The sequence below is a fragment of the Taudactylus pleione genome, unplaced genomic scaffold (genome assembly GCF_031769625.1).
Source record: "Taudactylus pleione unplaced genomic scaffold, aTauple2 ptg000012l, whole genome shotgun sequence".
Lineage (NCBI taxonomy): Eukaryota > Metazoa > Chordata > Amphibia > Anura > Myobatrachidae > Taudactylus > Taudactylus pleione.
Genome location: NW_028284415.1, coordinates 4,611,492 through 4,626,929, shown reverse-complemented (window position 1 = coordinate 4,626,929; position 15,438 = coordinate 4,611,492). Strand labels below are relative to the sequence as shown.

Here is a 15,438-nt window from a genome sequence, read left to right as displayed (position 1 = left end):
AGAGCGAGCGCTCTGAGCAGGGCCGGACTGGCCATCGGGCACTTCTGGCAAATGCCAGAAAGGCCGATGGTCAAATGGGCCGGTCCAGCAGAGCGCACGTTTACCCGGCACTGCAGCACCGCCTCCTGGGCGGCGCCATGTTTACTATGTGCCGCGGCCGTAATGATGTCAAGACGCGGCCGCGTCATGACGTCATCATGTAGCCGGCAGCTGTGTGTGAGTAACATTGGGGCATTTCAAATCTGGGCGAGTGGGGGGCCGCACGCTATTCAGCCAGCTCCTGTGAGCTGGCAACTTGCAGGGCCGCCCGGTGTTATGTGCTGCCACGTCACAACGTCATGATGCGGCCGGGTACGAGGATGCGCAGCGGGGGTGGGGCCCTTGGGTAATCTGCCTGGACACCATTCTAATAGCTCCTCTGCTCCTGTGGTTATGAAAAGCCTAGTGCGGGCGGAGGCGGAATGTGAGCAAAGCCAACATCAGAGACACCTGATGGATGCTATCTGCAGACGCCGGCGCCGTACATGTAATGTACCAGTAATTTAAAAATATTAGTCAGATCTGGTCTTATGTCTTAACAACACTGGAACTTGTTCATTATACCTGATTGTGTTATTATTTAAATTCACTTATGTTTTAGAGCCTTCCTCTTATTGCTTTCTTCTCTCTGAAAATTATTTAAAAAAATTGAACATGTACATTTCAGGTAAATATACCTGCACTCATATTTATATAAATTAACCAATTTTTATAGTGAAAATAGATTTGCTGGCCAAGAGGGTGCAATATGTTCTCATCTTCTATGGGAGAAACTGGGAGGGTAGGGGTTGTTTCTGGCTGAGTGCCGGCTGGGCATACAAATATGCATTATCTTGGCAATACAAGACTATTTAAGGAATGGGTATGTAATGCCGGCTGTCGGGATGCCTCCTGTCAAAATACCGTCAGCGGCATCTCAATGGTTGGTATCCCGACAGGGGACAGGTAAGTATACTTGCTCTTCTCCTCCTAAACCTCCCTTCTTGTACCCTAACCCTCCCCGTTAGTGCCTAAACCTAAGTTTCTCCCCTCTCTTGCCTAAACCTAACCCTCCCCCATTAGTACCTCACCCCCCAGAGGTGCCTAAACCTAACCATCTCCCCCCTCTAGTGCTTAAACCTAACCCCCCTGACAATGAAGTAGAGTTGACAAGAATGAGTGTAATGTGATGAAGGGGCACTACTGTGTGACATAATTTGAATTGGGGGTACTATTGTGTGATCAGGCCCCTTCGCAATGCGACCACACCAGATTTTTTTGCCGCGCCACTCTCCCTGCGCCGCTGTCTTTCCCTATTTCAATTGTGAATGGGAGCACCTAAGCTCTTTATGATCATAAAGCACCAGAATGTGGAGTTACTGCTTTGGTGTGTGGAGATGTGTCCTCCTCTGTATTCAGCATTTCTTTTCTAATCATTTCCTACAGTCATCACCATCTAAGCCTCTACAACTGCTAAGATAGGATTTGGTCAATTGGGAATATGGGCCTGATTCAGACCCACTCGCGAGCGGCTGTCCGCTCGCAAGTGGGTTGATGTTATGGACTGAGCATGCGCACGACGGAGGGAGCTCCGTCGTGCGCATGCGCCAGACGCGACGAGCGAAGGAAAGTCCTTCGCTCGTTGTGTCCGATCAAAGGGGGCGTGCTGTCAATGTTGATTGACAGCACGCCCCCTTTGGTGGGCGTGCCGGGGGCGTGCCTCCCTGACGGGGGTGTTCCCACGGGAACGCCTCCCGTCAGAAGCCGGCCCACTGACATCACTAGTGATGTCAGTGGGAGTGATTTTGGCTCTGATAGAGCCAAAATCACTCCGGAGCTTGCGGTTGAAAACCTCAAAAACTTCAACCGCAGGCTCCGGCTCGCAAATTCGATGGTCGCGATGGTCGCGACCATCACAATGCACGCTCGTATAGCCTGTGGGTGGTGACCCACAGCTATACGAGCGTCCAGGAGGACGCTCCATGAAAATGGAGCCCGGCCCTCATTCAGAGCGTGCGCTCTGCTCAGAGCGTACGGCTCTGAATGAGGGCCTATGCCTTCCCTTTTCTTTGTGTGACTTACACCAGTGGTTCTCAACTCTGTACTCAGGACCCAACACAGTTGATGTTTTCCAGGTCACCCAGCAGGTACACAGATGTATTCATTACTCACTGGCACATTTTAAAAGATCCACAGGTGAAGCTACGTAATTATTTCACTTGTGATTCTGAGAGGTGACTGTTTGGGGTCCTGAGGACAGAGGGCCTGATTCAGAGCTGAATGCTCTGACCAGAGCGCTCGCTCTGAATCAGGGCCCTCCTACCTTTTTTTGGAGCATCCTCATGGACGCTCGCATAGCTGTGGGTTGTCCATGATGACCCTGCGGTAGGGTCTCGCTGCCGCAAGCCCTGGAGTGATTTTGGCTCTATCAGAGCCAAAATCACTCCCACTGACATCACTAGTGATGTCAGTGGGGCCGGCTTGAGACGGTAGGCGTTCCCATGGGAACGCCTCAGTCTGGCAGGCACGCCCACCAAAGGGGGCGTGCTGTCAATCAACATCAACAGCACGCCCCCTTTGGTGCGAGACCCGGAGCGATGGTGAGCCCGTCGCTTGCCGGGTCTCGCGCATGCGCACGACGGAGCTCCCTCCGTCGTGCGCATGCACAGTGGGGAACATCGACCCGCTTGCGAGCGTCCTGCCGCTCGTGAGCGGGTCTGAATGACCCCCAGAGTTTGAGAACCTGTGACTTACACCAATGAAGTGCCAGCTTTACTTAACAGAACCAACCAAATGTCTGACTATGGGACATGTGTGAATCCCATGCAGGGTGAGTTCTCAGCTCTGCATGTGTATTTTAATAAAGATTGATGTACACAGCGTTCCTGCTAGGCTGTTTCAGTGGGGCACCGCACCCTGTCCTATTTCTGAAGGGCAGAAAGCACCCTGGCCTACAGCGCGGGGCCCCGCTGAAAGAGCCTGCGGGTTCTGTCCTCCACCCGCAGTGTCCCACGGGTGGGGAAAACGGCAGAGCAGCGGTCAACGCCGGTGAATAGAGGCCGGGCACACCCCCAAGAGTGACTAAAAGGGGATGCATCATAAAGACATGCCCCCTTTTCAGGCGCGCACAAAAGTGCCCTAGCTCTAGGTCTGGTGCCCATCCTGCTGCCGTATCTAGAGTGAACACTATGTACACTTGTATGTTCTAATATTAATTATATTTGTAATGGCATAAGCTAAGTGGAAGGAGTCAGGAGTAGTAAGGGGAGGAGTCTGTCAGGAGCCAGATGCTGACGTGAGGTGGGCCTGTGTGATTTAAATGCCAGGGCCTATTTTTAGTCCCAGTCCTGCCCTGGCTCTGAGAGAGCGTCCGGCTCTGAATCAGAGCCAGTGTACACAAGACATCATCACTGTGCCCTGTAGCAGGTGCAACAGATATAACACTAAAAAGCATATTGGTCTACAGGAGCCACATCTGCGTGAACATGAATCCTGATTCAATTTTGCCTTTCTGAGAACACCCACCACAACCATGTTCCGTCTCACTGGTCGTGAGACTTATTCATACGTGCCTACTCTCCCGGTGTGCTCTAGACCAGGGGTGGCCAACCAGTCGGAGGCAAAGAGCCAAAAAATATATGTAGTCAAGCAAAAGAGCTGATAGCATCAGCGTGATGTAGGCACGTGGGGAAAAAGGGCATGGCCTATCTGTCACTAGGCCACGCCCCATTTTTGTGCGCACACCTTTGGTATGACATTTGCAGGAGCATGACCTGTTTTTAGTCACGCTGGGGGCGAGCCCAGGACATTAAAAATAAACATTTTACATAATCTTCCCAATATACATTTTTCACTGTTGAAGTGAAAGAAAAAGCCCCTGTAGCTGTGCCAATTATGCAATGCTCTCTGCAGTTGTGCCCCTTCTGCAATCCCCCCTGTAGCTGTGCCCATTAAGCAATGCCCCATTAGTTGTGGCCCTCATTCAATGCCCCCTGTACTGTGCCCATTATGCAATGCCCCCCAGTAGTTGCCCCTTCTGCAATGCCCCCTGCAGCTGTGCCCATTAAGCATTGCCCCCAATAGTTGTGCCCCTTCTGCACTGTCCCCTGTAGCTGTGCCCATTAAGCAATGCCCCCTGTAGCAGTTCCCCTCCTGCAATGCTCCCTGTAGTCATGCCACCAGCACTAGCTCCCCCCCCTATGAAGAAACTTACCTTTGTGCTGGCACCGCTCCACGAAGTCAGGGCTCCCAAGTCCCGCCGCGCCGTCGCTGCTGCTTCTTCTTCTGCTGCCTGCTGGATCTAACTGGATCCAGCAGACGCGCGGGCTCCTCACATCGCGGGTGACAACATGACGTCACCCACGCACTGCATTACTGGGAACGCTGGTCTCTGAAGCGATCAAAGGCTTCTTTAGCCTCTGATGGCTTTAGAGACCAGCGTTCCCAGTAACAATGGGGGTCTGCCGAGCCGCGAGCCGCATTAGAAGCTCAGAAGAGCCTCATGCTGCTCGAGAGCCACGGGTTGGCCACCGCTGATCTAGAGGCTCCCGAAAATCGGGTGACGCTCCCGGCCACCCGGAAAAGTAAGCAAGTTACGCACACCCTCCTCCACCCGCTCGTACCGCCTGTAACCGCCCACTTACAGAGCACAAGTAGGCGGTCTGAGGGTGTCGATTCCTCGATTTTCGGTGAATCGCGTCATCATAGCCCCGCCCCTTGCTATACAATGCCTGTTTTCTCAACACTGTATAGCATGGGACGGGGCTACGATGACGCGATCATGACACCATGCCCCCTGTACCTCCCACCTTTCCCCTCACCACGTCCCCTCTCTGCCTCACAGAGGAAGGGACAGCAAAGTCAGCAAGTATGGGTTTAATTATTATTATTATTATTATCCTTTATTTATATGGCGCCACAAGTGTTCCGCAGCGCCTTACAAAGTACATAAACAAATAATTTGACAACTGACTTACAGTACAAAATAGGACAAGGACATGGATAATATACATTGATACATAAGTGACCATAACACCTAGATATGCAACAGAGAATAAGCAACCAAGTGTTAGGGGCCCTGGTGGGGGGTAAGAAGTAGATGAAAGTAAAGTAAGGAGAAGCACAAGAGGGTAGAGGGCTCTGCTCATTCTAAAAGGGAGGGGAAGACAAACAGGGGTGACACAGATGGGGTAGATGGGGAGGAAGGAGCATGTATCAGGGAGATAGAATGATAGCTGGAAGGCTTTGATGAAGTAGTGGGTCTTGAGAGCCCGTTTCAAGGATTGTAAAGAGGAGGAGAGTCTGATAGGGAGAGGGAGACAGTTCCAAAGGTCGGGAGCAGCACGTGCAAAATCTTGGAGGCGGGAGTGGGAGGAAGTAATCAGTTGGCATGAGAGTCGGCGTGCATTAGTTGAGCGAAGGGGGCAGGCAGGAGAGTAGAGGGAGATGAGGTCAGAGATGTAAATGGGAGAGGAATGGGTGAGGGCTTTAATACGTGCATAATGTGTGCAGCTCTGCATAATCGCAGGTATGAGCTGTACAAACTGGCCTAGTACTCACTCTACACCAGCCCCTATTCTGGAAGAATAACACATAATACTGTATGTACAGTATGAGCAAGCACCTCAGCAGACTCCTATATACTCTGCTTACTAACTGCTCGAGGCAACATACAACAACACAATGAATGGATGGATTTATCCATATAGAGCTTAAGAAAAAGTTATACTTCTCCCTGCAGGTTTCAGCGCCCGGAGCATGAGCTCCACCTGCTCCACCCACGCTATATCCCTGGTTTCCTCAACTTTTATTCTACTCCAGACTTCATCTCCCGCAGGGTTGGGTACAGGATGCCGGCGCTTGGGATCCCTGCGGTCAGTATCCTGATGCTGGCATCCCGACAAGGTTAGGATACCGACACCTGTCGGTCGGTATCCCAACCCACCCCTCTCCCTACCGCTAACTCTCCCTCCCCGGTGCCTAAACCTAACCTCCCAGCCTAGTGCCTAAACCTAACCCTCCCCCTAGTGCCTAACCCTAACCGTCCCCCTAACCTGCTACTTACCTTCGGGGTGGCGGCAGTCTGGATGCCAGCGCCGGGATTCTGACAGGTGTCAGGATTCCGGTGCCGGCATTCTGAGTGCCGGAATCCCCACGGTTGGTATTATCCCCTCCCACAGATTATGTTTCACTTTCACTTTAACCTAGTCATTATATTAGTTTAGATATTTTGGGCCTTATTAAGAGTAAAATCTAAAATAGTTTGCATTTTTTTTGCCCACAAGTTGCATTTCTTTTTTTAGTGTACATGCATGAATTTTTGCATTAAGCATTTTTCATGCATTCACCCGACCTACAACTGGAATAGACGGACGGTGTGTGAGCAAACTTCGCCAAAGTACAGTAAGATCGTGGTGTGGGCGTGTAGAGGATGTGCAACTAACATGTGCATCAGAGAAAAGTGGCAAACGTAGCCGGTTGGAGTACCCTGGCTTGCGGTTGCTGTAACCCAGGTGTAAGCTGCACACTGATGATGATGACTGTGTTCAGTTAGTGGCAAACATTTAGAGCACACCCATTTATGCAAACACAATGAAGCTGCTGCAACTGTGTTTTAAAAGTCACATTACAGTACATTGACCACTAGCGTTACACAAAGAAAGAATGCAATATACTCAGTAGGTGAAGGGGAAGCCTGAATATATATTTGAAAGCATTGTCATAAAAAAATAGAAAATTATCTTAGCTATTTCCATCTGCTTTTATTCACATTTCAGATGCTCTAAGCCACTTGTGTATTGATTATCTGGACTATCTGGTCATTAACTGTAATGTGCTTACATTGTGCACTGACATTTTTTGCATTTTGAGAAATCGCCTGGAAACTACATCTCCTGTCTTATTCCGACTGCATCTGATAGGTGTATGAAGTGTCTTCAGCTATAGCGTCACAGTTACAGCTACACAGTTGCATACGCAAAATAAACTCTTAATTGGTCTCAAAAATGTGTTGTTTTTTTTTTGCAGTTCCATATGCTGGCAGCTCTGAATAAGGCCCTTAGGCCCTGATTCAGAGCCGGACGCTCTGACCAGAGCGCTCGCTCTGAATCAGGGCCCTCCTCCATTAAAATGGAGCGTCCTCCTGGACGCTCGTATAGCTGTGGGTCACCACCCACGGCATATACCAGCGTGCAAAAAGATGGTCGCGATGGTCTTGACCATCGCGACCATCGGACTTGCGAGGGAAACCCTGCGGTCGGGTTTCCCAGCCGCAAGCCCAGGAGTGATTTTGGCTCTATCAGAGCCAAAATCACTCCCACTGACATCACTAGTGATGTCAGTGGGGCCGGCTTCAGACGGTAGGCGTTCCCATAGGAACGCCTCCGTCTGGTAGGCACGCCCACCAAAGGGGGCGTGCTGTCAATCAACATCGACAGCACGCCCCCTCTGGTGCGAGACCCCGAGCGATGGAAAGCCCGTTGCTCCCTCCGTTGTGCGCATGCGCAGTGGGGAACATCGACCCACTTGCGAGCGTACTGCCGCTCGCGAGTGGGTCTGAATGACCCCCTTAGTGTTTTATATAAAATAGGTCATTTTGTAGGCGTAGCCATAAAGCAGTGTCGTGATGAAAGCAGAAGTAAAGGGAGGTAAAAATTTAAATAAATCCTGTCGTGGATGTACTGATTTCATGCCCAATTAGACACTTATCTAATTTTCTTGTCTCTCAGGGGTAGGGATTCCATCAACCATCGATGGTCAACAATCATCAACGGTTAACTACAGATGGTTGATGGATCTCTGTCATTGATAGGAAATCAAATGGTTCTCTGCCATCGATTGCAGACTCAATGGTCCCCCTCCCCACGACACGGAGCGTAGCCCAGACCATATTCTGATTGGCCCGTGGGCCTCTATTTCCCCCAGCAGCGGTGGCCATCAAGTGGTGCAATGGTTCGTGCCATCGATGGTAATCAATGATGGAATCATCGATAGTGACCATTGATGGACTGCCCACCGATGGCTATCCCTACCCAGGGACTGTCTGAGTCTGTTCTATATTCTGTATACAATACAAATACTGTACAAACTAATCTCAATACCAGTATCACTTTACTGTTGTCATCTAGTGTACATTCCTGGTACTGTAGCTGACAGGTGTTTGATTCTGAGTTTTCCTTTACCTGATAATAGTAGTCAACATACTGAGCCTGGTAGTATTCATTCTTCTTGCTGTTGACCCCAAGTACACCTTTCAGCAACTCGTTACAGCCTGAAATCAAAGAGAGAAGCTCACTAAACAAGAATCAAAGGTTTAAAATATTACAATAGTGTACTATGAAACAGTTTTACACAATTACACAACTATTATTAGCAGTCCATACTGACTTTTTAAAAATTTACAAAAATATCCCTGAATTGAAATAACTGTAACTCGCAGTGACAGCTGTAGACATAACCGCTGCAGCAGACTTTCACAACTTTAAAAGACTCCTCCCGAGAAACTGACACTGCGTATGCACACTGTGGCATATTTCAGAGCTGGACAGTCATTATCTCCTGCGATAAGGCCTCCATACTAGGCATAAAGCAGTTTACGCCATCTGAGGATGGTGTAAACCAACGTGGTCAAATTCCAAAAAGCTTTGCTTTCTGCAGTTTGGTACATAGGGGTTAGACCCAGTGGCGGCTCCAGAGGTGTGGCATCTGATGTGACACCCCTATTTAAATTGTGGACCTTGCTGCAGCCCCACCTCTGGGGCCGCCACTAGTTAGACCGGAGTGCCAATTTCTTTGAAATCTTCATTAGGCTATTACAGTGGTTCCCAAACTGTGCGGCGGATCCCTGGCGTGCCGCGGCGCTGTCACTGGGGTGCCTTGGAGGCCGATGGCCTAAAGAGGACGGTCAGAGTATTTTTATTTTGTGCAACATATTTTATTTTTGCAGGTATGTGAGAGGGGATGGCAGAACACTGGGGGGTGGGGGGGGTTGCAATGAGTGGAAGGATAGCTGTCACTGTAAAGCAGGGATAGGGAACCTCAGGCATGGGGGCCGTATAAGGCTCGCAGAATCATTTGGTCTGACCCTCAGAGCTTTTTTTTGCTAGCCTCATCTGGCCAGCAGGGTGCCTAGAATGGCAGTGCAGCCAGAATCTATGCAGCAGTGCTGCTTGGAGCGTCCTTAGGATGCTTCAGGTGGTCACACCGCTGCCCTTACAGCTCCCCGGAGCATCCTCACGATGCTCCGGGCATTGCTGTAATCACTGGTGATTGTGGCCCAGCTCTTGTGTGACGTCACACTGAGGGGGCGTGGCCTGCACAGGGCCCGCAAATTAATGTTATATATATCAAAATGGCCGTCGGCAGAAAAAAGGTTCCCCACCCCTGCTGTAAAGCAACAGGCAGTGAATCGTGAGGCTGCCTTTTGCTGAATGGGGCCCTACAAGGCAGTGCATTGTGGGAGATTAGACCGGAAGTGTCTGATTTGATCTAAGGAGCGATGCTGCAGAACGGCGCTGATGATCACAACTAAAGGTAAATAAGAGGGGGGCATGGAGGGGGCAAAGGGAAAGACACGTGAAGGGGGCAAAGGGAAAGACGCATGGAGGGGGCAATGGGAGAGACATGGAGGGGGCAATTGGAGAGACATGGAGGGGGCAAATGGAAAGACACATGGAGGGGGCAAAGGGAGAGACATGGGGTCTATTTACTAAGCAGTGTTAAGAGACAGAGTGAAAAGTGATAAGGTGCCAGCCAATCAGCTCACAGTTGGGAGCTGATTGGCTGGCACCTTATCACTTTCTTATCACTTTTCACTCTGTCTCCTAACACTGCTTAGTAAATAGACCCCATGGATTGGTCAAAGGGAGAGACATGGAGGGGGCAAAGGGAAAGAGACGAAGGGGGCAATGGGTAAGACTAGCTCAGTTTTTCTATTTATTTTTTCTTTTTTAATATTTATTACGTTATTTTGACCCAACTATTTTAAATGGGACTGCTCATGATTATTTTAGCTCGGGATGCCTTGAAAAAATTATGTAAACCCTAAGGATGCCTCGACCTGAGAAAGTTTGGGAACCACTGGGCTATTACATGGTGAGAACAGATAAAATTCTGCAGAACTGCTGTTTCAACATCATTTTATGAAAAAATGGGCATGATAAATTTGCCCTTTAATGTGTACGTTTAAACTGATCCAGTATGTATGCACAGCTCACCACAGCATGGCAATGCATGGGTTATTCAGAGCATTTCCAAAACGAACCATCAGAGGGAGACATTACACACACTATATTTTTGTATAGTCTGTGATAAAATGTACTAACATAACTAGTGGCCTGATTCAAATATGTACACTAATGCCATCGCAGCTGAGAATTTAACTTGGCGGCTGTACGAAAATATGCAAATGTTGTAGCCACTAGGATTTGAATTTAGAGGCCCACCGGCGGCTTTGCAAATCCAAGCGATTGTATACAAAGACGCAAATTAGACAATTATCAGCCTTCTGAGTAACTCTATGTTTGCGCAGAAAGCCGCAAGAACGGAGATGCAGGAGCCATTTCTACTGTGTCTCCTCTAAGATGGTCAGGACACGCCTGCGTTTGAGTCACCACCTCCCTGATGTCGCCCACAAACGGTCCCTGTTAATCACTTTGTGAAAAATTCCTCTCTGCGAGCGACAATGAAAATTAAACTTGACACATGCGGAGATACCAATAATCGCTCAAACCACGTAAGCATCGGCTTTGCATCCATCTCTGAATCAGGCCGTGTCTGATAACAATGAGAGACTGAAAAGTCCAATTTGGCAAAAACTAAAGGCTCATACACACTAAACAATGTGCTGTATGAGCGACATTGGTGAAAGATATTGGGTGTACACACTGAACTATATCATTTCAGTGATGTCATCGCTGAACAGGCACTTTTTGATGATATCATCAGATTAGCCTGCATGTTTGCATGACCACAAACATCGTTAACGACCCGCAGGAGCATGCATCATTGGTCAATTGGTGCATACACACTGGGCGATATGAACGATATATCGTTGAACGATATCGTTATCGTTCACTTTTATCATTTAGTGTGTATGCCCCATAAGTTTTATGTTTGTAGTGTCTCTATAATGGGAGCAGCGTATGTGGTGCACACAGGCCCATGGGTCAAGGGGTCGTCACCGCACACCCTGTATCACAGAACATGGGGCCTGATTCAGAGCCGCTCGTAAGCGGCCGCTCGTTTGTTCCGAGCGATGTTTGCACAACTGCGCATGCGTACGGATCGTAATACGCATGCGCGAACCAGTCAGTGCGGCCGAAAATCGTTTGTTCGCTAAATAGCGAATGCCTGCTATTTTGAGTGACAGGAGGAGGCGTATGTGGGTGGTAACAGGGGAAGGTGCTTGAAAACGGGGAGTGGAGATCCGAACACAGGCGTGCTTAAAGGTCAAAACGGGCGTTTTATGGGTGTGCATAATTAATACAGCAGCGTCATTGACCACGTCACTGGGTTATTTTATAGTCAGAACTGCTCGCAAGATTGCGGTAGGAAAAACCAACCACAAGAATAGCGAGCAGTTTATACGCTGGTCGATGTACTCGATTAATCTGATAAATAGCGGACATCACGTAGGATGCGAGCGGCCAGGGGGCGTAGTTTCCCAAAAAACGACCGCAAGTTTTGTTCGCTCGTTCAGACCTAGAGGTGTGAACAGACCGCAAAGAGCGAACGGTTCATTTGAATAGCCACCCCTTTTTTCTGAACAAGCGAGCGCAAATAGCGTCCGGCTCTGAATCAGGCCCATGGTCCAATATGGTTGAAGCCACATTTACAAAGAGATCACCAGAAAACTAGTGCTGGTGCCATATTTTTAAATACATTTCCAGAAATATGGAGTATGCCAGGAATGGGATTGAAATGCCGACGGCTATGTAGCTGCCGGTTCAAATCCCGACAGCGCTAGCCCGAGGCAGAGGAAATCCCGACAGTGGAGGTAAGTACTCTAACCCTCCCCTCTCCCCCCCCGACCCTCGTTTAGGGGTGCCTAACCCTAACCTCTCCTCCTAGTGCCTAACTCTAACCTTCCGCCATTAGTGCCTAAACCTAACCCCCCCCTCCCCGCAGCCTAAACCTAACCCTCCCGGGGGGTCCATAACCCTAACCTCCCCCCCTAGTGCCTAAACCTAGCCCCCCCTTCCCCTAGCCTAACTCTCCCTGGGGGGTGCCTAACCCTAAGTCGGGATGAACATAGGCGTCGGTATTTCAACATCTATGTTAAATTCACTGCCAGGATTGTAGTGTCAGGATTGACACCGGTCTCATAACTACATCCCGTATGGCATAAGATAGCAAGGACTCTGGAACTGTGCCATCCAGAGTCATTACTGTCTTCTGTGTATGTACACTGCCATTTTCTGGGAGGAGGGGACCAATATAAAAACTTGCATATGAGCCCCTTCATTGGGTAAAATGCCTTGGTTTTTGAAAAGCAAATATCTATAAAAGGACTTTAGGGTGGTGGGAGATATACAGTAAGGGAAAGCCACAGAGCACAGTGTGAAAATTAATTGGTATCAGATTCTGTTTATTGAGTGATGAGAGCTCAGAAGTACAGTAGACACAATCTTGGCAGCTCCCCCAGTCTAGCTAATAAGTATTTAACATAAAATGGACAGATAGTTGGCATAAATGAGTTATCCCTCTTTCCAGGGTACCTAAATCACATATCTGCAGAAAACTAACATTTTTCTAATATTATTTTGTTCCTATCCTTTGTAAAGTAATCTCTATAATAAAAAAGCTTCTTACCTTTAATAGCGAGTACCCCATGGCAAAAGTCTTTAAAATTGATGCTGCCAAGTTCATTGGGGTCCAAATATTTAACAAGCTTTTCAACCTAGTAAAAAAAATATATAAAATGTTACTATATTATTCCACATAAGATCTAAGTAACTAAAACAAAGACTTCTACAGATAAGCACTTCCAATATGTAACAAAGCACAGAAGTTGGTTATCCCAGTTCTTCCTAGTGTAGCTCTGAATTTTCCAACAAATTCTTCTAAACTCAGGTTTCTGCATGGGGATGAGTTATGAGTGAATGCACTGCTATGGATTAATGTTATGGATTCTTGTAAAGTAGAATAGATTTACTCTTATTAAACCCTATAAGACTGATCAAATAAACTGGATTAATGGAAATCTCATTTACAAGTTCTGGTTTATATGTCTGTCTACGGACCAGTGAGTTTGTTATGTGCAAAGGTATCTATCATTTCAGTTATACTTGCTACTCTCACAGAATGTCCACTCCCTAATTTTGGGGAGTGCTCCCACAATCCTGGCCATCCTCCTGGATCCTCACTTCCCGAGTGTAGTGAACGTTACGGAGATTGGTAAGAGAGGGGTCTATTTACTAAGCAGTGTTAGGAGACAGAGTGAAAAGTGATAAGAAAGTGATAAGGTGCCAGCCAATCCTCTCCCAACTGTCGTCTCACAGGCTGTGTCTGAAAAATGACAATTGGGAGCGGATTGGCTGGCACCTTATCACTTTCTTATCACTTTTCACTCTAATTGTGATATCATAGTCCTGCCTCCCGATGCTACAAATCAAGGCATCGCACAGTAGGAGGAGTCACGACCCATGCACCTCCCACATCTCCTGGAGGTGTGGCTTTGGAAGTAGGAAAGGGTGATTTATATTAATCTCATCTTGCACGTTGCAACATATGTAGCTGTCAGATTAGTGTAATTTTACCATATTTGCCAAGTGTGCATATTGTACAGATTTCTCACTGGAATTGTTACTATTTTTATGTATTCTCTGTATTTCCTACTATTCTATACACGGCATACGACCCTCAGAATCTAATCTCATTATCTGAGCTTCATGGCCTAATGTTATATCATGTTATCTCTTTTTACACTGAGTGATAGAATTGTATCTTCTCACCCTCTACAGATATTGTACTGTCTGTGGTATACATCATTAGGTGACATTTATACAGATAAATATAGAAGCAGCTAGCTCCTCTTTTATCTCTAGTGACACAAACGGGTAATATATGCATTGCCAAGATAAGGGAACACAGCATCTCCTGTCTCCCTCTGTGCTCACCGCTTCCCATATGGTACACCTTTACTCCGGGTCTTGTTCCCTATCCGAGCATATCATCCAACAGTAACGCAGGATGAAGTTAGTAGACTACTGATATTAATTAATCTTATTCCATCAACAAACTTGTATGCGGACTTCGTGCTGATTCTTTTGCATGTTATACTCTGCTGCTGTTATTCTTCAGGGAAATATAAAATAAAATAAAGCTTCATAGAAGATTTATTCTAGTCGAGTTTCCAAAAGAGCTCTGTTGAGTCTGACTTTGAAGACTATAAGGTTGTCAGGAAGGTATCTTATGTGATTACACTGATAATCAATCCCGTTATCTCTCCATGTCTCTCTATTCTCTCTTTACCTATCACTCTGTCTCTCATCCTTCTCTCTATTCTCTCTTTACCTATCACTCTGTCTCTCATCCTTCTCTCTATTCTCTTTACCTATCACTCTGTCTCTCATACTTCTCTCTATTCTCTCTTTACCTATCACTCTGTCTCTCATCCTTCTATTCTCTCTTTACCTATCACTCTCTCTCATCCTTCTCTCTATTCTCTTTACCTATCACTCTGTCTCTCATCCTTCTCTCTATTCTCTCTTTACCTATCACTCTGTCTCTCATCCTTCTCTCTATTCTCTTTACCTATCACTCTGTCTCTCATCCTTCTCTCTATTCTCTCTTTACCTATCACTCTGTCTCTCATCCTTCTCTCTATTCTCTCTTTACCTATCACTCTGTCTCTCATCCTTCTCTCTATTCTCTTTACCTATCACTCTGTCTCTCATACTTCTCTCTATTCTCTCTTTACCTATCACTCTGTCTCTCATCCTTCTATTCTCTCTTTACCTATCACTCTCTCTCATCCTTCTCTCTATTCTCTTTACCTATCACTCTGTCTCTCATACTTCTCTCTATTCTCTCTTTACCTATCACTCTGTCTCTCATCCTTCTATTCTCTCTTTACCTATCACTCTCTCTCATCCTTCTCTCTATTCTCTTTACCTATCACTCTGTCTCTCATACTTCTCTCTATTCTCTCTTTACCTATCACTCTGTCTCTCATCCTTCTCTCTATTCTCTCTTTACCTATCACTCTGTCTCTCATCCTTCTATTCTCTCTTTACCTATCACTCTGTCTCTCATTCTTCTCTCTATTCTCTCTTTACCTATCACTCTGTCTCTCATCCTTCTCTCTATTCTCTCTTTACCTATCACTCTGTCTCTCATCCTTCTCTCTATTCTCTCTTTACCTATCACTCTGTCTCTCATCCTTCTATTCTCTCTTTACCTATCACTCTTTCTCATCCT

General features: G+C 47.3%; 1 protein-coding gene across 1 annotated transcript in view; it reads right to left on the bottom strand.

Moving 5' to 3' along the window:
* Nucleotides 1–15,438, bottom strand: part of RAB11FIP4 (RAB11 family interacting protein 4) — a 122,570-nt gene that overhangs the window by 61,937 nt on the left and 45,195 nt on the right. Inside the window, exons 2-3 of the mRNA XM_088468556.1 lie at nucleotides 12,829–12,916; nucleotides 8,199–8,287 (exon numbers count right to left, since the gene is read on the bottom strand). Of these exons, the coding sequence (XP_088324682.1) occupies nucleotides 8,199–8,287; nucleotides 12,829–12,916 (177 nt within the window). The remainder of the gene's footprint in view (nucleotides 1–8,198; nucleotides 8,288–12,828; nucleotides 12,917–15,438) is intronic.